The sequence below is a fragment of the Amphibalanus amphitrite genome, unplaced genomic scaffold (genome assembly GCF_019059575.1).
Source record: "Amphibalanus amphitrite isolate SeventyFive unplaced genomic scaffold, NRLGWU_Aamphi_draft 000169F_arrow, whole genome shotgun sequence".
NCBI classification, from domain to species: Eukaryota; Metazoa; Arthropoda; class Thecostraca; order Balanomorpha; family Balanidae; genus Amphibalanus; species Amphibalanus amphitrite.
This window is the reverse complement of record NW_024881664.1, coordinates 855,630-882,783: the sequence shown is the minus strand read 5'-3', so window position 1 is coordinate 882,783 and position 27,154 is coordinate 855,630. Positions and strand designations below refer to the sequence as shown.

Sequence of the window (27,154 nt, the reverse complement as noted above, 5' to 3'; positions counted from 1 at the left end):
TCCGGACATCCGTAGAACCCCCGGCGGAACTGTGACACAGCGGCGGAGACAGACGTGGACGTGTCGCCTTTCAGTGCCACGATTCAGCAGACAGGAACAGAGCGTCACGGACTCACGGCAGGGTGACAGAGGCGTCCGAACTGCGGTTCTGAGGGAGGGAGGGAAGGAGGGAGGGGGAGAGAGAGAGAGAGAGAGAGAGAGAGAGAGAGAGAGAGAGAGAGAGAGAGAGAGAGAGAGAGAGAGAGAGAGAGGAAAAGAAAGATAGAATATAGAAATGGAGGAAGAGGAAAATAGAATAAGAACGAAGGAGTGAAAGAGAAAGAAAGAAATATGAGACGACTTTGTCGCCCATCATTTTATCAACCCCCATACCCCCTGTTGCGAACGAATCGAATTCCGACCCGATCGACCGGTAAAGTTACGAATAAGCAAAATCCGAATAATACGAAAGTCGAATTAAACTTGTTCCGAATCGATCAATCTACGAGTCCGCCATCCGTCTCGTATATTGTCCGCCATTTGTCCTTCTAATTTCAACGAGTTCATTCACACGACAACAATAGCACCGACGAAATTCCGACTGCGTGAAAATATGCAAAATGGCGCGTGCCATAACACACTGGAGCCGCTACGGCGGCGACATCCTCCCCCCCAAGAGTGACCCGTCGTCACCCTTGGCACCATGCCCACCGATACACACACTGGGCAGAGCGCAGTTGCACCACTAATCACCATCATCATCACTCCCCTCGAGGAGACACACTTTGCTAGCAGGACGGCGGAGACGTCCTCTAGCGGTCACTATATCCACAGAACGGACACGACCATCGGGTCCAGGGTACACCTGAGCGACTCGAGCCAGCGGCCACAATCCCTTTGGCGTGTCGTCGCCGGCTAGCAGCACCAAGTCTCCGACGCGCAGGTTCCGAACGTCTGACGTCCATTTGGTGCGCTGAGCGAGGGTGGGGACGTATTCCCTGAGCCATCTTCGCCAGAACTGTGTGGCTATGGCTCGTGCTTGCCGCCAGTGACTCCTGACATTCATTCGTGATGAGTCACTGAGCTGAGACGGCAGGAGACACGCCGGTCTGCCGAGAAGGATGTGACTGGGAGTGAGCGCTTCAAAGTCACTGGCTTCTGAGCTGACGTGCGTCAAAGGTCGACTGTTGATGACTGCCTCTACTTCTGCGATAGCGGTCAGTAGAGCTTCTTCATGAACGATGAAGTTTCCAAGGACTACTCGGAGTGCTCGTTTCACGGTTGCCACCATTCGCTCCCAAATACCTCCCATATGGCATGCGTTGGGAGGATTGAAAAACCAGCGGATGTTGTCTTGGGCGAGCCGATCACTGATGCAGCCTTGATTTAAGTCGGTTAGAAGACGTAGGAGTTCAGCTTCCCCTCGGCGGAAGTTGGTTCCGTTATCCGAGTACACCGAAGCTGGCCTACCGCGACGAGCGACGAAACGCTGGAAGGCCATGAGGAACGATTCGGTGCTTAAAGATGTCGATAGTTCGAGGTGGACTGCTCTGGTAGACATACATGTCACCAGCAGACAGTATCGCTTCTCCGTCTTCCTGCCTACTTTGGTGAGTATCGGGCCGAAGTAATCGATGCCGACGTTGCAGAATGGGTGTGTCACAGCTAAGCGCGCTTTCGGAAGCGCAGCCATTCTTGGCGTTTGAGGCTGGGCTCGTCTTCGTCGACAGAGCGGGCAGGCTGACAGGATCTTCCGCACTGTCGCCCGTGCCCTGGGGATCCAGTACAGCTGTCTGGCTTCATTGATGACGTGTTCGGCGCCAGCGTGCAGAAGCTGGCTGTGGAAGTGCGTGACTACTAATCGAGTCACTTCACTGCTGCGAGACAGGATCACTGGATGGCGAGCCGTGGCTGGGAGCGGTGCGTTGAGGAGCCGACCACCGACCCGAATGACACCGTCTTCATCCAGCCAGGGTGAGAGTGCCAGCAGACTACTCTTGCTAGAGACCGATCTGCAGGGGTGTCGTTTTCCGAAAATGATTGGTAGTGCCCAAAGGCGGCGGCTGGCCATATATGACGGGGCTTACAAGGTAGGGTACCCCCAAATCTGCCTTTCTCATCGGATTTCGGCCACTTATTTTTCGTCCTGGTCATTGACAAGACTAACCGAAATCTAAAAAAAAAACACAAAAAAACTTTGGAAATCTGGGTCCACACCGGACGCCATGCACAAAACGTGCAGTTATATAGGCAATACATAGTGTCGGAGGAATGCACGCCATTCTGAAAGAGGCCCACATCGACTTAAAAGGACGGCTGTGCTGAAAGGGGACAGGAACAGCTTTGAGGGCCAAAGCCGATTAAAAAAGACGGCTGCGGGGCCAGGAACGGTTTTGAAGACCCACGCCAATTGAAGGGTTCGACAACTAACGAGGACTGGAAACACAACGATAGTTAGAAAGACCTGCTTGCCAAAATAAAAGGATGACAGTACGAGGGGCGTTCAGAAAGCTACGGGCCCGACCATGAAGGAGCAGAGAGATACAGCATCGACTCATTAGACCAAAAAGTTCATTTATTCAAATAAACACCGTTAAGACAAACACATTTCGCGCAGCGCTTCGCGAGAGCCCTCAAGGCCTCGACCCCTCCCCCTGCCAGGCCGTGTTATGAAAAATGCCCAGGGCGAGGGTTAACGCTTGGTGCCTTTTCTGCACTAACTACTATGAAACGAATCACTGCTCTCTTCTGGGCGTCGCCCATCCTATCCGAAATGGCGAACTATGCTACGAATAGAAGCCCGAATCAATCACAGAAGAGACTTAACCCACGAGCCGCTGGGGGGGGCATAAAGTTGCCCCCCCCCTTTACGTTTTGTGGAATATCTCCGAAACCTGATGAGCTACGAACGTGAAACTTGGCATAGCTTCAAATAAATACCTAGGCAATGTTTGAAGAAAGTTTGGTGGTTGTAGCATCTAAGATGACGTCACAGTGACGTCATAAAGTTTTGTCGTTTTCCGATATGGACCGTTTCTGATGACGCTGAGCATGAAACTCAACTGTAAATGAACTAGACAGCACCTGCTGTCATCCTAAAACATCTAAGTACACTTCCATCTAGTTGCTAACCAAAAATTGGCCCTTTATATTCGGTCCCATATACCTGATGTATCGTGAGGAAACAGAGAGTCGCAAATCTATAATTTGACTTATGACGTCACTGTGACGTCATTTCAAATGGGATCGACACCAAATTTGGACACAACCTCGGCTAGGTATTCAGGAAGATGTGTGCAAAGTTTCGCTTCTCTATCTCTTCGCGTTGCGACGATATCGCCGCGGAAGTAAAGGGGGGGGGGCAACTATATGCCCCCCCCAGCGGCCGGCGGGTGGCGCGGAGGCCCAGCGGCCGCCGGGTTAATTAATGGCCACTTACTTAATTTGCGTAAGTGGACATCCCAATAACACATCATTTAACACACCGCCTTGCAGGCCAAAATTCCAACTCCTTCATTGTTCGGCCCGAAACTTTTTGAACGCCCCTCGTAGTTACGAGCTTCAGTTTTCGGGGTCTGATGCGGTAATGACCTGGCGTTGAACCCTGGGGAATCAGGCTGCATCACCCACTCAAATCAATATACCTATGGCCTATTCTGGAGCACCGCGGCACCTTCCGAAGTCGGTGTAGGGCCTCCAGCGGCTGGTGTGGAGACGGATCGGGATCTATTAGGGGCGGTCGCGTGGTATGCGGGACTCAGAGGCAGTTATGGACCTCTATAACCAATTGCGTTTTCGAGCCTCTTAAAATCCATTAAGGACCGGAGTCCTAGACACGTGAAACCTCATTGTCAGCTACATGCACCTACTGTGGCTAGAACCTTATTTATGTACTTGCATATGTGCTTATTTAATATTTGCTTATCTGTTTATTTTGATTTTTTATCAACTGATAAGTGACAAAAGATTGGTAGGGCTCAGCGAACATTGGTAGGGCCCAAATAAACATTGGTAAGGCTCGGGCCCTACCAGGCCTATACAAAACGACGCCCCTGCCGATCTGCCGTTCTTCAGGTCGATCAGTTCCTGATGATACTGATCATTTTGCATCTTGCGCAGAATAAGGTTTTCTGCATCGTTCAACTCTGTCACCGAGAGCGTGCCAGCACGGCGCCATTCTTGCTCTTCTTGAGAGCCGTGTCTGGCCACGAAGTTGCAGAGAAACCGCATCAGCCAGGCGACGGAGCGTTTGTAGCGAGTCCAGCTTGAGAATCTGCTGGGGTCAGGGAGAACAATCCCTGTGCTGAGATCAGTGGAGGTGAGATTCACGACCCTGACCTCGGGATCACCATCGTTTATGGCCTTTTGGCGAACCTCTGAAGGCCATTGATCCGGCGGCTGGCGAAGGAAGGCAGGTCCTTGAATCCAGCGGCTATCCGGTGTCAACTGAGAAGCCGGCAGACCCCGCGAGCAGTCGTCCGCCGGGTTTAGGTATCCTGGGACATGCCGCCACCGCGATGGTTCTGAGCCTTGGCGAATCTCCGCTATTCGGTTGGCGATGAACGTGTGGAAGCGCCTGCTTTCGTTGTTGATGTATTGGAGAACCACCATACTGTCGCTCCAAAAGTTGACTCCATCAATTGCGAGCTTCAGTTCTCTTCTGATGGCGTCTGCCAGTCGAACGGCTAGCACAGCCGCTTGAGTTTCAAGCCGAACGATAGTCATCTTCTTTAATGGAGCGACTCGAGTCTTGCTCATGACGAAAGAGACAGACACAGTGCCGTCAGCCGATGTCTCTCTGAGGTAGGCCACGGCCCCGAAGGCGAGCTCGAAAGCATCACAAAATATGTGAAGCTGCCGATCATGTGCAGGTGAGTCGCATGCTTTGAAGCTCCGAGGAACGATGAGTGCTTCTAGGCACGCCAATTCTCCTGTCCAACGAGTCCATTCCTCCGCCGTCGTTCCTGTGAGCTCACAGTCCCAGTCGAGTTTCAGTGCCCACAGCTTCTGCATCACGATTCTTGCGAGAAGAGTGAATGGAGAGGCGAATCCAAGTGGATCGTAGATGGAGGCAGCCATCTGAAGGATACCCCGTTTTGTAGGAGGCACAGTTCGGTGATGAACATGCAGCCTTAGCAGGTCAGTCTCTGCGTCCCACAGCAGACCGAGGACGCGTTCTGTCGGCAGCTGCACGGTCAGATCTGCCGCTGATGGTGTACGTTCGGACTCTGGCACAGCGGCGAGGACGTCACGAGAATTGCTGAGCCATTTGGTGAGTCTGAAGCCTCCTCGAGATACGAGTGCTGTCACTGCTGTGAGGCTAGAAATAGCCGAGTCGCTGTTTGGCTCCGAGCTGAGGAAGTCGTCCATATAGAAGTTGCAGAGGACCGCTTCTGTCGCCGCTCTGTCCGAGTCAGTGTCAGCCGCCATGTCATTGGCGGTCTTGCGAAGAGCATACGATGCCGAAGCCGGTGAGCACCGGGCTCCAAAGATAATACGGTCCATTTGGTACACATCAGGAGGCCGGGTGGTGTCCAAATCTCGCCAAAGAAAGCTGAGTGCCGGCTGATCGTCCTTCACTGCCGCCACCTGATGGTACATCTGTTCGATGTCGGCCGAAACGCCGACTTGCTGCTCCCTGAATCTCAGAAGAACGCCGGGAATCGCCTGAAGGAAGTCAGGGCCAGTGAGAAGCTGACTGTTCAGAGAGGTTCCTCTGTAGCTGGCTGCAGCATCGAATACCACACGGATCTTTCCTGGCTTGTTTTGGTTGACCACTGCATGGTGCGGCAGGAACCATCGTTTCTTGTCTGCTCTCTCGAGTTCTTCTGGGCAGAGCATTCGAGCGTATCCCTTGTCCAGATACTGTCGAAAGGTATCTTTGTATGCAGCTGCCGTCCCTGGTTGGCGGAGAAGTCTTTTTTCTGTGCTCTCAAGCCGATTCAGTGCTGCTGTGTAGTTGTCTGGCATGGAGACGTCGTCTGATCTCCACAGTAGACCGGTCTCGTACCTGTCCCCGCGCCATTTCGTCGTCTCAGCGAGCAGCTTCTCCGCGCGCCTATCTTCAGCTGATGAGGCGACGTTCTCGCTGAATTTGGTGCCGAAGGACTCGGTGGACCACCATTCCTTCACCAGAGAGTTCAACTCTTCTTCTCGAGTGTCAACTCGTGCCATGTGCATGACGTGACGAGCACCAGGCGAGACCAGCTGTGTGATGTTGCCGCTTAGACACCAACCAAAGGCTGTACGAACGGCCACTGGCTGGCCTGGCCTACCAACGCGTGCCTCGTGCTGCACTATTGCTTCAGTGACGTTAGCGCCTAACAGTAGTTCGATCGGCTTGTCACTAGTGTCTGGAATGTCGAGATCCGAGAGATGGAGCCACTCGTGTCGCCGACTCCAGTCGATTGTTTGCGGCTGCACGTTCAGCTTAGGAACGGAGTATACCTCTTGTACGGTAATATCCGCTCTTCCGTTTCCATCCGACATTGGCGATACCTGCAGTTCAAATCGGTGCACAGTTCTCTTCTCGCCGGCCCCTTCGACGTTGTTGAGTTGCAGCTCCTGGCGTTCTCCGATGATACCCAGGCGCTGCCTCAGCCGATCGGTGCAGAGAGAGGTTTGTGCTCCGGCGTCCAGTAGTGCGTGCGTGTCACTGCACTCGCCGTCTGGCCCGTACACACGCACTGGTACGACTTGAAGAAGTGTAGAAGTTCTGGTCGCATTTAGCGCGGCTCCGATCGTCCGATTAGTTGAGTGCTGAGGCCTCTTGCACCAAACTACCTAGCTAGGTAAAATCGAAAAAACCGGTTTCAGAATAAGCTAATCAGACGGTGGTAAATTTGTTTGCAATAGCCCAATACATAATCCTACAGGTGCTTGGTAAATTATACACGCAAATTGTCACATATGAGTCTTGGATTGGGTATACGATGCAAAATAATCCAAGCATTGGTGCAAGAGGATTTTGGTGCAAGAGGCCTCTGCTCTGCTGGATCCATATGTTGTTGGGTTTGCTCGAGCGCGGCAGCCTGCTCCGTTCCACGACGCTCGAAAACACGCTGGCTGCCATGTAGTAACTGGTGGTGTCTGCCTCCACAGCCGGCAGAACTGCACTGTTGGACAGATGTGGACGGGCACCTTCTCGAGATGTGTCCCGTCTCCAAGCAGCGAAAACATCTGTCATTGTCAGCGATGTATCGAGCTCGTTCCGACACAGACTTTTGGGCAAATGCATTGCAGAGAGCCAAGTCGTGTCGGCGATTGCAGAGGGGGCACGCCGGCTGGGAGCCATGCTGATTGGCCACCGTGGCGAGAGCCGAACGCGCACTCGATCCATGCCTCTGACGCGACGCCGGCGGTCGGCGACTGTCTGCCGCTGAGCTGATGCCGCTGTTTCCTTCACGCTCAGACATTGAGCTGCTGAGCAATATCCGGACTTGTAGAGCTAGCCAGTCATCCAAATCCGACAGTGTGACTTGCCTTGGCTCCAGCTCTACTGCTCGTTTTCCCCACTCGTGACGGAGTTGAATCGGCAGTTTCACGACTGCTCGTCGCAAGTTCTCGCGGCTCGTGACGTCACCATGATAGCCGAGCGATTGGAGAGTCGTAACCGCGGAATGGAGACGAGCTTGGAACTTTTCTAGGGCTGCTGCGTCGAGGTGCTTCAGAGGCTGGCTCTCGAAAACAGCCCTCAGGTGTGCAAAAACGATATCGTCACTACTGCCGAATCGACTTTGGAGAGCTTGTAGCGCCTGCAGGTAGAGCTCGCCATCATATAGCATGCCTTCGATTGTTTTCTGCGCCAGACCAGTGACTGCCGACTGTAGATGAACGATTTTTTCTGCGTTTGACAGCCCTGGTTGCTTGTGAATCAGCGCCTCGAAAAGTCCAATCCACTTTGGCCACTCCAGAGGCTCACCCGAGAACTTCGGCAGTGCTATGCGCGGCACGCTGTGGAGCTCGGTGTGACGCGCTGTCGTCTCTCTCTGTTGAGCTGGTGAGGCCTCAGGACTGTTCAGCCTCCTGATCCAGTCTGCTGTTCTCAGGTTGCTGTCACCAACGTTCGCGCTTTCATTCTCAACTTCACAATCGGCAACAGCAGCTTCGTCTCTGATGTCATCAGTTCTATCCAGATTGACTGTCCCTGACTCAATGGCTTCTTGCCGCAGTCGAGCTTCAAGTTCTGCTGTTTCAGCCGTTTCTCTAGCCGCCTGAATCTTCAGGTTGAATTCCTTTTCGCACTGAAGTCGTTTTTCTTCCTGGCGACTCTTCAAGGCGGTCAGACGGGCCTGAATCACAGCCTCATGTGACTGAGCCACAGCTGCCGTCGAACGATGGGACGCTGCTGCACTAGCTTCAGAAGCGGCCTCGTCAGATCTCGATTGAAGGTAAGTCATTATCTTTTGAACCATACTGTTCCGCTGTGCTTCGATTTCAATCATGTATTCGTTTGCCTTCGATTTCTCTTCCCTGTCCGTCAATACCAGCAAGTATGACTCATTGGAGTCCGTCACTGTGTCCATTGCACGGTCAATATCACCGAGCAGCTCTTGGAGAATGGTACGACTGCCTCGAACTGCGATCAGATTCTCGGCTCGATTGCAGATGCGTGTCAACACACGACTTCTTGTTTGCTCGGATCCGCTTCAATCTTGCTGCTTCGGGTGATTGATCCATGTTGATTATTTGCTGATGTTGAGCAGCACGATCATTCAGAGCATACGTTGTTATGCTTAGAAGCCATGCAATGCGCGGAACGTTACGTTATCTGTGGCCATTACGTTAAGTGCGAACGATGCGAAACTCAAAAACGTAACTCAATTCACGATAATGACGTTAGAGCGAACGACGATATAACGCTCAAAGGCTACATTATTCGTGAACATTACGTTAGAGCGAACGAGACGACACACAAATTACGTAATCCGGCCCGGAGGACCAAAAAATGTTGCGAACGAATCGAATTCCGACCCGATCGACCGGTAAAGTTACGAATAAGCAAAATCCGAATAATACGAAAGTCGAATTAAACTTGTTCCGAATCGATCAATCTATATTGTCCGCCATTTGTCCTTCTAATTTCAACGAGTTCATTCACACGACAACAATAGCACCGACGAAATTCCGACTGCGTGAAAATATGCAAAATGGCGCGTGCCATAACACACTGGAGCCGCTACGGCGGCGACACCCCCTTCCTATCACCTGCTGGTCACAGCTAGCCGTGCTCAGGCCTCAGTGCCATTTAACCCTTACCCGCCCCTCGCCTCCTTCTGCTCCCCCCCCCCCTCCACTACCGCAGCGGGTCGCCACAAACCACTGCCGACCATTTCCGCTGCGCTGGTATTAAACAATAATCGACTCTCTGCACGGTTCGGTAATTGCATCGATAATCACCGCAGTGGTGTCTGTTGCACAGTTGCAGCCCGCCTTTATAGGTTCCGCTGATGAATTATCGATGCCAGCACTAATGGGCTGTGTGTGGTTGGGCTATCGTCGGAAGATGTTCGCACAAAATTGGCTTCTAATGAGTAAAACGAGTTGCGTATCGTGATTAAAACAGGAAAACTATCTCAAAGGCTCTTCAAGTTGACTGAATCATTGTGTTTTATAGTAATTTCAATCGCCCCGTCCTTTTTTACATCATAATTTATTGGTACCTACCGAGGTATACCCCAGCCAACTATAGGAGATGCATCCATCGCATAAATCAAGACACCATTATCTCATGGAATTATGAATGAGACATGGATTATTCCCTTAAACCATAGTATCAATCACCCACCGGTAATCCTGAAAGTAAACAGTACAGTAAACACGCATGCACACTGCACACGTTTCATAAATCCCTGACATAAGCAATCGGTTTGCATTAAAACGGTAAAGAATCTGTCATCAACATAAATTTATGTCACCTTAGCATACGGTTTCAAACATTTATTTGATCACGGTAATTTGTCATCAGTACCTACACCGACATGATATACCATGATAAGTGGGCAAATATATTGTTAAGACTAGGTTAACTTTGGCGTCTTTCAGAAGAGCCCAGGAAGGGGCCAGGGGTCGAGGCCAGCCAATGCCAAAACACCGAACGTATAGCTCCGCCCGGACTCACTTAGCAACCTTAACGCTAATGGTCATTTCACGATGGAACCGTGCAAATTATATTAGCGGGAAGTTGCGCCCTAGTCACCTCCCACCTCCGCCAGCACAGGTCGTGCCTCAACACGGAACAGGCCGTGCCACCTAGGTGCGCCGGGGAGAACTACAGGTCGCATAGTGCCACCAGATGTCGCGCACACATGATAGGCGCAGATATATAGATTTTAGGTCGTGGGTGATATATTGTAACAGCGTTGATTTCTACCATGCATGTATTTTAGCAACTCACAGCGTGGGCGCAGGCACTGGAAACACAACGGCTACCACAACTGCACGTAAGTATGTCCGACATACGACTTATGTTTGGACTCGAGGCAACGCAGCCCAAGCGGCCTTTTCCGTTAGGACGCCGAGCGACGGAGTGCGCGCAGCAATTTTTTTTTTGTCTCCCTCTGTTCTTTCTGGGGCGTCTTTCAGAAGAGCCCAGGAAGGGGCCAGGGGTCGAGGCCAGCCGTAAACACTGCCACTGCATGAGAAGTACTGGTGTCCTCAGAAATTAAACGTCATGCCGCTGGTCAGTGCTCAAGAAGGAGCTGCTGGGACAGGGCCAGCGGGGACATGTCATTAGTAGCGACGTAATGACATGGTAGTTGACAGTGAGTTGTAAGCTGGGGCAAGCCAACGGACATGCCATTGGCAGCGACGTAATGGCGTGGTAGTTGACAGTAAGTTGTATGCTGGGCAAGCCAGCGGACATGTCATTAGTAGCGACGTAATGACATGGTAGTTGACATAGAGTTATGTGCTGGGGGCAGGGGCCAGCTGACATGTCATGGTAGGGACATAGTGACATGGTAGGTGACAGTGAGTGGTATGCTGGGGCAAGCCAGCGGACGTGTCATTAGTAGCGACGTAATGACATGGTAGGTGACAGTGAGTGGTATGCTGGGGCAAGCCAGCGGACGTGTCATTAGTAGCGACGTAATGACATGGTAGGTGACAGTGAGTGGGATGCTGGGGCAAGCCAGCGGACGTGTCATTAGTAGCGACGTAATGACATGGTAGGTGACAGTGATTAGTATGCTGGGGCAAGCCAGCGGACGTGTCATTAGTAGCGACGTAATGACATGGTAGGTGACAGTGAGTGGTATGCTGGGGCAGGCCAGCAGACATGTCATTAGTAGCGACGTAATGACATGGTAGTTGACAGTGAGTTGTAAGCTGGGGCAGGCCAGCGGACAAACTTGACCGTCCTCCGCACCGGGGGGCGGCCGGGTGACTCAACCGGCGTGGCGTCAGCTCAAGGCCGCGACGGGCCTGCGGCCGGCGGTCGGACGGCCGTTGATCCGGGGTGTCGTCTTGCACCGGTCTGCAGCGGGCCGACTGGGTGTCAGGTCACTGCTGGCATTGGCCACACTGTGGAAGCACGAAAGCCGGCTGCTATGCTGCATTGATGATCTAGTGGTGACGTAGCATGACAGCCCAGGTAAATAGGCAGGCCAGTCAGGCATGGCCATGGGTGGAGAAAAGGGGGTTTGAGGGTGCACGAGCACCCACTCATATCGCAAAGCACCCCCACAAACAATGCAAAACCAACATTGCAGCTTGTTAACCAAAGTATCAAACAGAAAAGCACCCCCTGGGATTTAGGCAAATCTCCACCCCTGGGTATGGCCGGCTTTGTCGGGCATGCCCTCGGGATGGCGTGCCAGTGTGCGGTTAGGGCATTGTTTAGTGCGAACCTATGACACTGGTGCATGTAACCGAGCAAGATTGTGAAGGTGGCGCTGGCATGGCATGACATGCCAGTGGGCAGGGCATAGTTCAGGGCCAAGCTACAAGCTGGTGTATGTGACCGCCCGGAGGGCCAACTGAGTATCTGAGACGGGCGGCCACATTAGTATGGGGCGAAGGGTAGTAACAGAACAAAAGTGCCAACTGCCACTGTTCAAGCAACTTGGCAGACTAATTGGCTGACGAAAATTAGACCGCCGGTTAGAGGGGCGCGCCATGATTGCCTCGTGCGAAGGGCCCGCGCGTAACTAACAGGCCGGATAGCTGGTAACTCACCGGTGTTCCTTCTTGGTCGACCCATGGTGGCGGTAGCCGCCGCTAAAGCTATCACTCTACTCTCCGCGGGTTTCAACCGGTAAACAAAACAAAAATTGCTGCGCGCACTCCGTCGCTCGGCGTCCTAACGGAAAAGGCCGCTTGGGCTGCGTTGCCTCGAGTCCAAACATAAGTCGTATGTCGGACATACTTACGTGCAGTTGTGGTAGCCGTTGTGTTTCCAGTGCCTGCGCCCACGCTGTGAGTTGCTAAAATACATGCATGGTAGAAATCAACGCTGTTACAATATATCACCCACGATCTAAAATCTATATATCTGCGCCTATCATGTGTGCGCGACATCTGGTGGCACTATGCGACCTGTAGTTCTCCCCGGCGCACCTAGCTGGCACGGCCTGTTCCGTGTTGAGGCACGACCTGTGCTGGCGGAGGTGGGAGGTGACTAGGGCGCAACTTCCCGCTAATATAATTTGCACGGTTCCATCGTGAAATGACCATTAGTCTTTGGTACTGCCGCAGGGAGTGACAGTCACTCCTGCACCAACTGAGCAAATCGATATCCCCTCCTGCGTAAACAGCTTCTATCGATATACGGGACACAAATTTAAAATTGTCGCATTCAAATATTTTTCATGGCTTTCAACGAGTCGCCAACTCTTTGTGTGGTTACACTCAGAGGCACGGAATATTTTTTCCAGCATCGAAAAACATCAAGTATAGACCAAAGTCGTTTTTCTTATAAATAAACAGGCTGCACATAATTGCTATGCATAATTCAATTTGTTTAGTTACTGCTGTTTTTAGAAATGTGTTCTCTTTTTCCAAATGATCACACACAATTTTTATACATATTTCTGTTGAATTTTCAATGACATATTTAACACGCGCAGTGGAAGGGTTGCGAGTACTACGCCCAGTGGAAGGGGGGGGGCGGATGTCGCCCCCCCCTAAGATCTCAGCTCCCAGTGAAGCTAGAAAGACGAAATTTGGAGGGTAGGTGGGGGCTATGGGGAACTCTGTTGTGTGTGAATTTCATGACCCTAGGTCAATATCTTCAAGGTCAAATGAGGTCAAATTTGGTCAAATCTGCCATATAAGCGACTTTTTTGCGTTTACACGCCGATAACTCAAAAAGTTACCGGCCGATTTTTTTAAATCTTTCACTATACGAAAGAACAAACATTTGTGAGTATGTATGGTGAATTTCTAGATAATCCAACAATAAATATGGCAGTTAGAAGCCTGCTAAGGGTAAGATGTCGCCGGCTGAAGCGGCGTCGGCCGACGCGGGAAACGCGGCAATCACAATTTTGTGTTTACACACTCATAACTCAAGTTGTTACCGGCCGATTTTCAAAATTCTTTAACCATATGATTGCTTGTACATTTCTCAGTCTTCTCACCGAATTTGACGCGAATCTAATATAATTAGCGGTAAGGAGCGCGATGTAAAGACGGAATCGTCCCGCCCCGGCACAGTCTACAATTCAGGCGGCGCGTAACGGCTAGCGCCGGCCGCCGCGCCGCCGCGGCGGCAGGATGTTTGACTTTACACCGCTATTACTAGAAAAGTTGTGAACCGATTTTCTTACTTCTTGCACGAGAAGATCCGCAATTCAATTTTGGACAGGTAGCCGAAATTTCACATTGATATTATGCTTGCGACGCGAGTTACTGGCGAAAAACAGGAGGGGTGGGCGAAATCCGCCCCCCCCTTCCACTGCGCGTGTTAACAAAAGCAATGTTAAGCATCGCATCTCGATTCACCCTTGTTTTGTGCCCTGTCTTGTTACCGACCGTTTTAGTTGTAAAGTTTGTTGTATTATCTATCATTGACACCACACCTTCAGTACATCTGCATTACGCTTATTACATAAAATTCAAGGCATAAGAGGTAATGCTCATGACTGCATTTACGTAATTAGAATAAAAATAAGCCTCGAGCAGCAGAAATATGAATCGTCCATGAAATGCTTTCGTGAGCATTGCATGGCCTAGAGGAAGCCCTATATCAAGCTAAATATATGATATGTCACCAATGACAGTCCTTATCAGAGAAAACGTCTCTAAGTCGTCCGAATTAGCGTCACATTTAGTGACGGCTGCTTCTTGCGCGTGACACGCCTTGTCCATGCATTGCATCTTACTGCCACGCATTATAGTTATCCGGATAAACGCCGGAAGGAACTCATTACGTTAATGAGAGACATGCATGTCGCTAACCATTCCGAGGCGGAAAGAGTGGGAGGACTCCTGCCGTGACCATGAAGTACACTGCGGAGAGGGAGAGAGAGAGAGAGAGAGAGAGAGAGAGAGAGAGAGAGAGAGAGAGAGAGAGAGAGAGAGAGAGAGAGAGTGAGAGAGAGAGAGAGAGCGAGAGACAGAGACAGAGACAGAGAAGAGACAGAGAGATAGAGAGACAGAGAGACAAAGAGACAGAGAGACAGAGAGACAGAGAGACAGAGAGGCAGAGAGATAGAGAGACAGAGAGACAGAGAGACAGAGAAACAGAGAGACAGAGACAGACAGACAGACAGACAGACAGATAGACAGAGACAGAGACATATGATTTTCCTATTACTCACCTTGGGTTACTTGAAAGGTAATTTGGAATTATTTAGCCTATTTATAGAAAGTAAATGCGTACATGTGCATTCAGTCATGCACAAAGCATGTCAGTGCGTAGCTGTGGGTTAAAAATGATATAACATAGGAGCGTGGTACCTTTATTTTCGTACAGAGCAGCTATGAGCTATGGAAAACTATATGAAGTAGTTTGGATTCAGGCCATACGAGTGATTAACTCGAAATCAGTATTTCACCTGAGCTTCGAAGGTTAGATACATGCTTTTGAATTTCTTATTTCGATGAAAAAAAAGACTTTGTCTCATGTATATGGAGCAGCACACTAATTTTTAATGCAAAGCCCATGCCAAATTAGGTGAGAAACGCAAAGAGGATTTGCTTCAACCTCATCACCCGTCACCCAATTAGCCTAACAAATCAGCCTTCTGCTAACTCGGGCTCGAGTTGACGCCACGCAGCCACTGCGGAGCCGTCAAGCATCAGTAATTTTACCATCACGATAATTTGAGCGGCATCGATCATTTGAAACCCTCTTCCGCTAATCAGTCCTCTCCAATCAGCATTTTTCGCTGAAAATGATGTGGGCAGTGTCAGCCGCACCACATATCTTGGCCCACTCGAACTCACCGGTCATGTCATTTGTGTTAACGAGCCAACAGAGACGGCCCGGGCGGGGAGGCAATCACGGACCCCACCAGCGGACCCTACTAGCCACTCTAATCAGATTACTTCGCACTGGGCGCCGGCCGGCGGACATTTAGCCGGTGCGCGGCCGGTCCGGCAGCGATCGCGACTGAATCTAGTTTGCATGAGGCTGTTAACGAACAGGCTGCCGGCTGCGACATAATAGTCGACAGGCTGTGTGTCGAGCGGATGGTAGAGAGAGGCCTCACGAGCGGCCTCGGCCTCTCGTGAGGCCTCGGCCTCACGAGAGCAGGCCGAGAGCAGGCCGTGAGCAAGATTGCCCGACAGGAGACAGAGAGAGAGAGAGAGAGAGAGAGAGAGAGAGAGAGAGAGAGAGAGAGAGAGAGAGAGAGAGAGAGAGAGAGAGAGAGAGAGAGAGAGAGAGAGAGAGAGGAGGGAAAAAAAACTAAAAAAACATAAATGTCAGACAATGCATGGATCCGAGTGATGGATCTGTGATCTCAATGGATCTCGGAGCAAACTGCAAGCTAGGATCTATGATCCCACCGGATCCTGCGCGAAAAAAATATCCTGGATCTACAATCTCATGGGATCTGATGACAAAACAAGAACGTGGATCTATGATATGAGTGGATACCGCCATGCACAACATTTGAAACTAGGTTTCCAAAAAATAAATGAGGATCTATTTTCTCAATGGATCTCAAACAAAAATTTAGACCTAAATCTATAATCCTTACGGATCTCCCGATAAAATAAATGGTTGGATGTATGATCCCTTGCGATCAGAGACCAGGATCCGTAGGATCAGATCCCAAATCCATTTTCCCGGATCCATGCACATGTCTGATAAATGCAGGGAGGCTGGAGCCTTATAAACAGACAAATAAGCACATGAAGACACCAATAGATACAGACACAGACAGGCAGGCACAAAAAACCTACAATAAGTGCTAAGCAAGCGGAGGCAGACAGGTGAAAAGCACATACAGGGTGATCGAAAAAAAGTGTCACCCCTAATTTAAAAGCCATATAACTCGCGATTGGTTGGTCGTACGACTTTGCGCCAGGCAGCATTGGAAAGAGCATACAATTTCCTTTCGAATTGATGTAAATATGCATGGTTTATGCCGCAAACGAAGATGTAGCTATTCAAAAAGTATGTTAAGGACGCAATTTGGCGTGTTCAAAAGCGTGGCCTCCAAAAAGTCCTGACCTAAAACCCGATGGACTTTTTCGTATGGGGAGAACTGCAGAGGCTCGTGTACCGCGGCGTGAAGATCCGTGATCTAGACCACCTGAGAGAGCAGCTGCAGGTGTGTTGGGCTAAGATCTCCCAGCGTCAGGTGATAAAGGCGATCGAGGCCTTCCCAAAACGCCTGGAGGCGTGCATCGCCTGCGGTGGCGGTCAGTTCGAGCACCGACTCGACTTCGAGTGAAGACGAGTCTAAGGTCAGCTGAGAAACAATCTGCAGTGAACAACATACACTCCATGTGTAATGTGTAAGGTGTATGTCATGTTGAGTTACGATACTCATTGTTCTCGTTCAGCGGTGTCCGATCCCGTTCGGTGAATTTCGTTTCACGCGAAAGCCGCACATTGACTGGTTTTTGAGCCCATGGGGACATGATTTGGAATAGAAAACAATCATGAATACATTCAATTGAAAAGAAATTGCCTGCTCTTTCCGATGCTGCCTGGCGCGAAGTAATCCGACCTACCAGTCGCGAGTTATGTAGATTTTAAGTTAGGGGTGACACTTTTTTTCGATCACCCTGTATATTGCTTGCATGTACTGTTTTGGCCTTTATAATTGAATAGCGCCACGTTCCATTGCGAACCCGATGTCTGACGCCCCCGGAAGCCTGCAGAGCTTGTGATTAATGTGCATAGTACATTCTCAGCATGATCTACCTATCGATTATTGGCAGCTGTTAAAGATTGGGTAATCATGGAATCGGAAGGCTAGAAATCTTAGTGAGTGGCGTTTCCGACAGTGCCCTGAAATATCAATGGTGAGCATTAGATCTATCAGTTCTATTTCAAGCTTTGATGTCTGCTGTTATAAACATATCTAAAAAAGAAGAAATAGTTTAGAATCGGTTATTATTATAATCCATACGGCCATGGGCTACTGCTGCATGTTCCTGACAATCATTGGCGCATGCCAACCGATCCTGTTTTCGCAATGCATATTCATCACTAGCGGCAAGGAGCGCGTGGCCGGCGAATGAGTGGCGGCAGGGCGCAGATCAATAGGCGAACACCTCTGAATGACCCCTGCAGGCACGGTCACACTGTGTCTAGGTCGCCCCCCCCCGCCCCCGAGTCGGTCCGTGGGGGGAGCCGGTAGCGACGCTTACACGTGACGGGCGCAGGTCACGCCAGCCATCCAATACAGCGAGTAGCGATCGAGCCTGACTGCCTCCCGAGGCGAACACAGGGGGCTGAAGGCTGCTGGATTATTAATTTCATCAGAAAGTGTGCAATTATTCGCGGTAAGTAACCAGTGAAATTCTTTCAGTTGACGCCAAGTGACACAATAGATCTAAAAGAAGTAATATCAGCTAATATTCCGCAGGAACTGCATCACTCCCTTCCCTGGCAACTTGAAAGCCTTCGCTTGCCCGTCCTACCCAAGAAGATCATTACCACTCGTTTCACTACCACCTTCTAGCAGTATATATGATCCCGCCCCAGTCTGACCTTTAGTTCGCACCCATAGCCGCTCATGCCTGTCCATTTCCGGCGACCATTATCCTTTTCCTACCACTCGACACTACAACTGTGGAGCCTTATAGGGTCGGGGCTGGGAGACGTCACAGCCTGGGCCGGGAGGGGGCGGGCCAGGACGATTCCGGACGCTATTTCAATCACCTGACCGCGCCACTGACCAGCCGGACGATTTATGGGAAATCGAACCTCAGTGACGGGCGTGGCCGTCTCTGCGGTTATGGGCGCCGCCCCACCATCAAACCGGCCCAATCATTTGCTATCGATGAAAACGCCCGGTTTATGATGCGAGCGATTTCTAATTGAAATCAGTGCTACGTCGGGTGGCATGCATGTCGAAAAACTATTTAATGTTATGTGTACGATGAGGTGATCAGTATTAGTGAAAGCCTTCCTCTTTTGAACTATGGGGTTTCTAGCCAGATCAAAGACCATCTGCTTGACGTAATATGGCATCTTTTACTATGGCGGCAAATGAGAGACCCGTTAAGAAAATATTCATATCCGAAAGTAGGAATGGTGATCTCGTATGATATAGCTAGACGTGAAAGCCTGTTATTTTTCCGATTAATAAATTGCCACAGAAATACTGTGGGCTTTTCTGTCATTATTTCAGCCACATAGCCCCATGAAGCACAAGTCCATCGTTCCCGGCAGCACCCATCTGAGACGCAGCCCATCGACCCCAACATCAGACTGGCGCCAGCAGTAAGCGCCAGTGACGGATGACTTACCGATGACGCCGAGGCGGACGTCGCCAGTGACGGTCGGTATCCGCCGGAAGTCGATTCGGCACCGGAAGCGGCCCTGGTCGGCGGGCCGCACGTCGTGCAGGATCAGCTGGTTCTCTTCGGGTCGGTAGGTAGCGCGCGCCTCCCCGAGCACGCCGTGGTCCGACCAGTGCAGTGGGGGCCGGCCGTCCCGGCTGTCGAAACTGGAACATGGAGGGAGGGTCAGTGGTTAGAGAGAGGGAGAGAGAGATAGAGGGAGAGAGAGAGTGAGAGAGAAAGAGAGGGGAGGAGGGAGGGAGGGGGAGAGGGGGAGAGAGAGAGAGAGAGAGAGAGAGAGAGAGAGAGAGAGAGAGAGAGAGAGAGAGAGAGAGAGAGAGAGAGAGAAAGGTAGGAAGAGGGAGAGAGCGAAATCCGATCATATATTTCTTTACAACAGCAGACCAATGCTCAATTTAAAGTGTTTTACCGCATTCCGGACGGGCCTCCAGGCTCTGTAAACACGCGTAACAAGGCGAATTCGAAAGTCCGAAGCTCAATCCTGATTGAAATTCACAGCGGCATTCAAAACCAGATGGCAAACTACTTCGCCGTTCTGGGAAGAAAACACGGCACTCAGATGAACTTCGGTCGAGTAAGGAGCACGCCAAAGTTTGAATTAGATGTTTCCTGACTGGCCCTCCTCTTTGTACGTCTTTGAATAACAAGCTCAGTTAAAATGGCCGGGCTGGCTCGGGGAACTTTGGTTTACGATATCACAGCGCTTTTTGCGTCTCAATTGGCGTAGTGTATGGGCGTGTAACGTAATACCTACCCGCGGGCTACGGCCTCCGCTGAACTTCAGTTGCCCGTCTGCTATCGACTCGGCCAGGTTTATGGACCAGGCGCGGGCTACGGGATTTGGTAACTCTATGACGTCATTTCAGCATTTCAGAGGATGCTGGACGCTCGATTCCATGAAAAGGCTTTGAATTACCGACGAGAGACATGCCAGTCGACCTCGAGCCATTGAGTTGGAGTGATGCCAGCAGCTGAGCTTCCAATGAGCTTGGTCGGGCAAAACTTGTACCGCGCTCAGCGTTCACCAGCACGTGAGATATTGTGCTTTGAACGAGGCCAGAGCTATGGCCGGCCTTGCACAGCCTCGTTTAGTGCTGTCACCTCTTGCGAAGCCCCGTGTAGTGTCAGCTGTAAGCTTTAGCGAAACATCTGGGGCTTCACTGGTGAGCTTCGTCGTCGCGCCGTGCAACGACAAGGAGAACAACATTACAGTGAACGGTTGCCTTGCGTGCATTTGATCACAAAGATATCGGGTAGGCAGATAACTTGAACTTATCAAGCTCAAGATAGCATATCTCGGTAAGTCTATACACACTCAACACAAATAGAAACGATACCACTTTTAGGTGAAAGGTATTCGTGACAAGCATAAGAGACTGATTGCACATAAGTTTGCCAGCCTTTCGCAGCTATGAGTTTCAAAACGTTCCCTTATGCTGACCGTGACTCACATATTATTGCACCATTTACACCTGCACTTAACAACACATGCTGGCTTAGTTCTATTATTCAAAATCAGCCAAGCATGACCCGGCTGCATGCGACAATTGTGCTGCAAGACAGAATATGTGATTTCGTTGAAGGCTAAGGCAGAGCTGGGCTCATTTTCTCTAAATTTTACGGAGCAGTACACTTACAGTATAATAGTAGGGATAAGCCACCCAATATTTAAGTGGTTAAGACCATACCGACGCGTTGGACTTTACCATATGCTGCGTGAGCACTGGCTTAAATGAAGTTACCACCGATAAACGAGTATTGTCAACACTTGTCTAATAAGTGGGGTTCCTCGTTTTCACGAACTTCTGAACCTCCCGAAGCAATAAACAACCATTCTGGCAAACAGCGATAACTACTAGGATTAGTTACTGGCACTTCATCACTCCACGTTAATGACGAGATAGTAATGAATAAACATCAATAACAGCATGACAACCGCTCTTGTGTTGTAGCGACATGCACGTGCGCCGCCCGAAAGGAGCCCGGGTCACGCAAAACATGCATCGAGGATCCCACGTCCTTTCGTCATCATAGCTTGCATAACCAGATACGTTTTCTTTATAGTACTTGGTCATCGTTTTGGATATTTTGAGTCTTTGACGCTGTTTTGACTGAGAGTCTTTAAATGCATGCTATGACCTATGAATGAATTATGCATGGACAGATGGATAGATAAACAAGTAGACGGGTGGATAGATAGACACTGATGGCTTGACGGGCATATGGGCGGACGGACGGACGGACGGATGGACGGACGTACGGACGGATGGGCTGATGGAAGGGAAGAATAAATGGACGAATTAAGAGTTAATCCAACTTCCACCCCCCCCCCCCCTTGTGCTGCACAATGTACATACTACAACGAAACATCTACAGCGACTCATGGGCCCCTCTTTCGATGCCATCATTCGATTCACACAATCCCGTTGCACCTGCTTATCATTCAGCCGCCACACTGTATATATACATATATATATATATATATATATATATATATATATATATATATATATATATATATATATATATATATATATATATATATATATATATATATATATATATATATATATATATATACACATGTGAGCGCCACCCACACGTTTACCGCCATACTTCTGTGCCACTCATAGGTATCTATCTGTATTCTTATGTCATCCATACCTGTATATCGGCGTCTGCATGTCGTCCTTGTACCAGATGACAAGTGACACCGAGGCTCTCTGTCGGTCTGAGAGCTGAGGACAGGGCAGGCGTGCCCGCTGGCCAGCAACTACCGTCACCTCAGGCAGACCTGCCAGAGAGAGGTGGCATAGTCACAGAGCGGCGCAGGTCGGGGTCGGGTTAGAGAGAGAGAGAGAGAGAGAGAGAGAGAGAGAGAGAGAGAGAGAGAGAGAGAGAGAGAGAGAGAGAGAGAGAGAGAGAGAGAGAGAGAGAGAGAGAGAGAGAGAGAGAGAGAGAGAGAGAGAGAGAGAGAGAGAGGGAGAGGTAGAAGCCATATACACAGGTCATGGGAGGCAGTCACACACAGTTTGTAAGCTAGTTGATGTGTGTAATTACAAAACTGGTATAGACGATAGAATACGAGTGTCTACGACATAGTGTTCATCGGTAGTTGGCTAGTTCGTACATGCATGTAATTACACCCCTGCATTAGGTATATAGCATTCACATATTCGACGCTTCATGGTCATTTTCTAGCCTGGTGCTGCAGCAGCAGTATCGGGTTCTTTGACGTCACCTTGGAGAAATTGCATACGATTGACGCCCATATAGCACGTTTAAGCGCACGCCATATGCCCTTCCCTTTCCATAACACATTTATCACTGTTCCATGACAGATGTCCAATGCACCGCGCGTATCGACTAGAAGATCAATTCTACTCCACTTAGCGAATATATTTTGTAATTAAAAACAAAATGACACCAAAGCTTGCCGTCAGTCTCATTGCAAAGGATGGTCCATTACATTGCGCGGAAAGCTATTTTTCTATTCAGACCAGTGACAACACCAGCCTTGGCCAGTGTCGCTAGAAGAGAATGGTATGTGGTGACAATTCTGGACCAGTGACAATTCTGGATCACATACATCATGGTATGTGATCCAAAATTGTTTAGGTAAGTGTTCTGGCAATTTATTTTGTCTGTTTATATTATGAATAAATAAAGAGTGGCACACCGTAGACAACAAGCGGCAGGACATTTGAGCACAGACATGGGTATGAAGTGCGGTTACTGCCTAGCTTTGGCGCTGCTTGCAAATTATTTGCTATCTGGTCAATGTGGTGATGTAAATACAATCTAAGAAGCATGCCAAACCATGCATAATGACAATGAACCTTACGCATACATCACAGCCTCTCATGCACGCAGTAAGATATACAGGCAATCCGTTCCCTAAGTCCTAGCATGAGTCCGTACAAGGGTTCAATGGCAGAAACGTAAACTATTATACAAGTGGCATTTCACATAGCCGCTTGCGTAATATTTTGTTGACTGTCTTGGCATCAGCTGGCTTTTGATCACTAACGTTTCATTTACTGCAGGTCGTCGTGATAATTATGCTGTGGTCCAAAATGACCACATCATAAATTATGTGTGGGTCTGTGATGCCGTGGACTAATGGGTGCCATTCTGTCGTATTACTTTTAATCCTGGGTCTTCCAACAACGTGCCACTGTTTGCGGCAATTGGTGAGACAAATGAGTGTAATTACATCTATTTATTAGCCATAAAAATGCACACAAAACAGTGTTGACACTGGATCACTTGCTTCAACATGAACCATAAGAATAGAAATAATATGTATTATCAAAGGCTTTTATGCTAAGATAATCATTGTGAAAAGCGATAATGTGAACACATATATATTGCACAAACCGGTTTCGATATCACTTCATCAGTGTGCAAATATATAAATAAAACACACAAAATACAAAACGGAGACGAAATAGGTACAGCCCATAGCCGCTGGCTGTACCTATTTCGTCTCCGTTTTGTATTTTGTGTGTTTTATTTATATATTTGCACACTGATGAAGTGATATCGAAACCGGTTTGTGCAATATATATGTGTTAACATTATCGCTTTTCACAAACGTCAAACTGTCATACCACACTAAGATCATCAGTTACATTATTGGAAAAAGAGCGACAACGAGACACTATCCGGAATTGCTAACAATATATGTTTCATTGTTTAAATAGTTATTTTTCCATGCATTATCTGCAATCCACTGAGCGCTCGTGAATAGCCTCAAACAAGAGAAAAAAGAACGAAAATTGGACTGCGTAGTGCGCAACGCGTAGTCTTTTAGACTATCGTTTAAAAAAGCAGGCCTCGAAATGACGGCTGGAGGCTGCAGACTGCAAGGCGCCACACACTTCCGAGGCAATGCATTATGCAAAGGAGGAACCGAAAAAGCCAAACAGGTCTAGGCTGTGATGAAGTGTCGTCGCGGCAGCTCGAGGCATCGGCAGTTCAGATTTACACCTCTAGAGGTGCAGCGTGCGGTTCGAAATGATTTATTGACACGTATCAACTTCCTAAATATCATCAAATTCCATTCATGCTTTGTGATAAGCACATGTCATCTTATTACACAATTACCTTGTAACATAACATCATCAATTGAGTAGCTGCATTAAATGAATCAAAATTTAAAGGCATGCACGAAGATAAAAACCGAATAAAAAGCGGAATGGTAACCTTATATCATAGTCGTCACTTGCCAGGTCATCGACAGACCTACGCACAAAGCTCAGCTATCCGCCCAGTAAGCCCAACAATTTCAATATAACGTCTATCGCCTCCTAGGCATCCCAAACTCCTGCAGAAACAGTATCCAACATCCACACAGTTATCTCTGTTACATCCCGCCTGCTGACCGAGCGAGCCACCCGTCGCCACACGCTGCGGTCGGTCCGGCTGCGCAAGTTGGTCCGTCACCACAATATCACTCGAGGAATCGGCAGCGGTCGATGGCGGCAACTTTGGCCAGCTGCTGACAGCCCGTGGCGACCTGTCCCCGAGTGACTCACATAGAACTGACCCGGCGGGAGTGTTCCGCAGAACTGAGAGAGCTGTCCTACGCCACAGGTGCTCAGGATATTGCTTTGAGAGTGATCGGATTTGAGCTATCTTACGCTTACGCCGCTTACGTTGCATATACTTTTTATTAGATATTGTAGCTCATCAGAGGCAATTTCCGATTGATCCAGATTGATATTTTTCGAAAGCCTTTTAAAGAATAAACGAGGCACTTCCTAGTTCCTACAGACTATTTCACCGTCCGCCCATGCAAGGAAAAATACACGAATGCGCATTGTGAAAAATTGTTCTGCTGAATGCAAATCAAATGTTGCATTGTAGCTTTTTTAGAAGTTGTTATTTGATCTCGCCTTTGCTTTGAATAACATATTTTCCCTAGTGAATATATTCGTTGCCCTTCTAGCGATAAGGTCGCCTACAGTTCATTTGCACCGAACTGTCCCGAATTTAGCGCCTACTGCGTCCGTCCGTTGGCTGTCCGTGCAGCGGTGGGGAGGGACGGGTCTGTTTTGGACGACGTGTCGCAGTGGACGGAGTTGTGCGTGGCAGTCCGGTCCCTGGGGGAGGCGCGGCCCTGCCGGCTCGGTCAGCGGCTGACCTGCAGCCCGGGACGTGGTCGGTAGACAAAACAGCCCGCACACGCCACCGCAACGCCGCCATCGCCGTGGCAGCCGACCCAAAACCCCGCCGAGGTGGTTGGAACTAGCGCGCACAAGCTGTACGCCACTTCATGCGCTAAATTGTACGATTGTCATCGCTGCTGGCACCGCCACCGCCACACTGAAAACAAAATGACACAAAAAACGACTAAAAACGCACAGGCAGAGCGTGTTAACTAGGCTTTCTTGGGTACCCTGCATCATGCATTTTTTGACCCGTCGCAGACGTGTCAATTTACAAATGTGTTAACCCAGTCGTGTTGTGTCCTAAAACACAATATCATTGTGTCTTCAACACATAAGGCTTGTGTGAATACATTTGCAGAATACAAGGTAAATATGTTACTAAATTTAACACTAATCGCAAGTAAAAGAAGGAAACACGTGGTGATTATGTAGTTTGTTGCCGGGGCGCAGTTGAAGGGACTATGGCTTTGGCTGGACAGGCTGACTGCCAAAGCCGGGCCCCGAGTGGAATCGGGCGCTCGGGTGCGGTCAGGGCTGAGTACCCGGCCGGCCGACCCATACGGTCAGGGCGCGGTCAAGGCTGAGCACGCGGGCGGCCGACCCATACGCGAGCTGGAGTTGCGCCCGGTCGGCCACTTCAGAGCCGAAGGGTGAACGCGTCACGTGGACGGCCCAATCAGAGCGCCAAGTGACGAAGGGTGAACGCGTCACGTGGACGGCCCAATCAGAGCGCCAAGTGACGAAGCCCCAAATTGGAGGACTACTGTTCAAAACAGTTGTCCAGACAGCCGGGATAAACTTACGGCCTTTTCATTTGTTTTGATTTGGGGCATTTCGGCCGAAGAGACCATTGCATGCCCTAATTTCTAGTCTGTTTTACATAAGCAGTGTATAACTTGTTAATTACAACTTCTCGAATAAGCCTACATCTCGAAGGAAAGAGAAAAGAAGATCATGAACAGTGCGATCTGCGTCTCCGAGTATTGTTGCCAAAGTGAATGGAAGGCCATCGGTGTTACAGCTATCGATTAGTCGTTGTCGTTCTCTTTGGTAATTTGGACATTCGATGATGATATGTTGGACCGTGATAGAAGTGTGACATGTGTTGCATACTGGTCGATCATCCCGCGTGTATATATACTTGTGTGTTAAAAGTGTATGTCCTAGGCGCATACGTGCCAGGACCTTTTCCTCCTGCCTACTTTGCCTGTTTGAAGACTGCCACTCATTCACATCTAATTTAATGCGACGAAGTTGTGTTGCTCGTGTTGTTTCAGACCATTGTTTGTTCCATAATGCGAGAGTTTTTTGTCTTAAAGATGATTTAATGCATTGGTATTCAATGGAATGTTTGTTATGTGAGCAAGAGCGAGGGCATTTTTCGCATATTTGTCAGCTTGCGTGTTACCGTATATACCGCTGTGACCAGGAATCCAAATGTATTTGATTTGCACACCTTGTGTTGATAATGTGTGATGAATATTATATATGTGTATATGCAACGGCGATGATGGATATGTGCAACGAAGAGATTGGATAACCGAGCGGCAGTCAGTACATACCATTACTTTCTGCCATTCTTTCTGCTGTGCAATTTTCAGTGCCATCAACACTGCATGTTGCTCGGCAATAAATATACTGGTTCCATTTGGTAATCGAGTTTGCGAGATTATTTGATTGTCGCTGTTGTAAAAAACAGCATTCGATGTGTGATTACCTTCTTTCGAGCCGTCGGTGTAAAGAAAATGGAAGTCATGGTATTGATCGCGTATTTCATGGAATCGTTGTTGTATGGCCGTTACCAACATGTCTTTTTTTGAAGTCTCGAAAAGAAAGAGAACATCCCTATGACTTCTGCGCCATGGTGATACATTGAGCTTCGGCAATGGATGGATCTCTGGCTGATTTAAGTTTAATTCTCCAGAGAATTTTTTTGCTCTTGAAGCTATTGTTAGACCAGATCGTTTTTCGGCTGGACCGAAGTAGTTATGATGTATTGAAGGTAAGATGCGAAGAGATGCATAAGTGTTGTGGTTGGGGTGATAAGAGACTTTTGCTATGTATCGCAA

At 49.2% G+C, this 27,154-nt stretch overlaps 2 protein-coding genes across 2 annotated transcripts in view; both read right to left on the bottom strand.

The window, feature by feature from the left end:
- LOC122383641 (hemicentin-2-like) overlaps window positions 1-27,154 on the bottom strand; it is a gene marked incomplete at its 3' end in the record, with an annotated part of 92,804 nt that overhangs the window by 36,771 nt on the left and 28,879 nt on the right. The window contains exons 2-3 of the mRNA XM_043370281.1: window positions 21,574-21,703; window positions 18,856-19,055 (exon numbers count right to left, since the gene is read on the bottom strand). Of these exons, the coding sequence (XP_043226216.1) occupies window positions 18,856-19,055; window positions 21,574-21,703 (330 nt within the window). The remainder of the gene's footprint in view (window positions 1-18,855; window positions 19,056-21,573; window positions 21,704-27,154) is intronic.
- Window positions 508-5,636, bottom strand: LOC122383664. The gene is made up of 2 exons (XM_043370331.1): window positions 4,040-5,636; window positions 508-1,991 (listed from the first exon to the last, which is right to left on the bottom strand). Exons 1-2 carry the CDS (start codon window positions 5,578-5,580, stop codon window positions 725-727), a joined length of 2,808 nt encoding a protein of 935 aa, XP_043226266.1. The 5' UTR covers window positions 5,581-5,636; the 3' UTR covers window positions 508-724.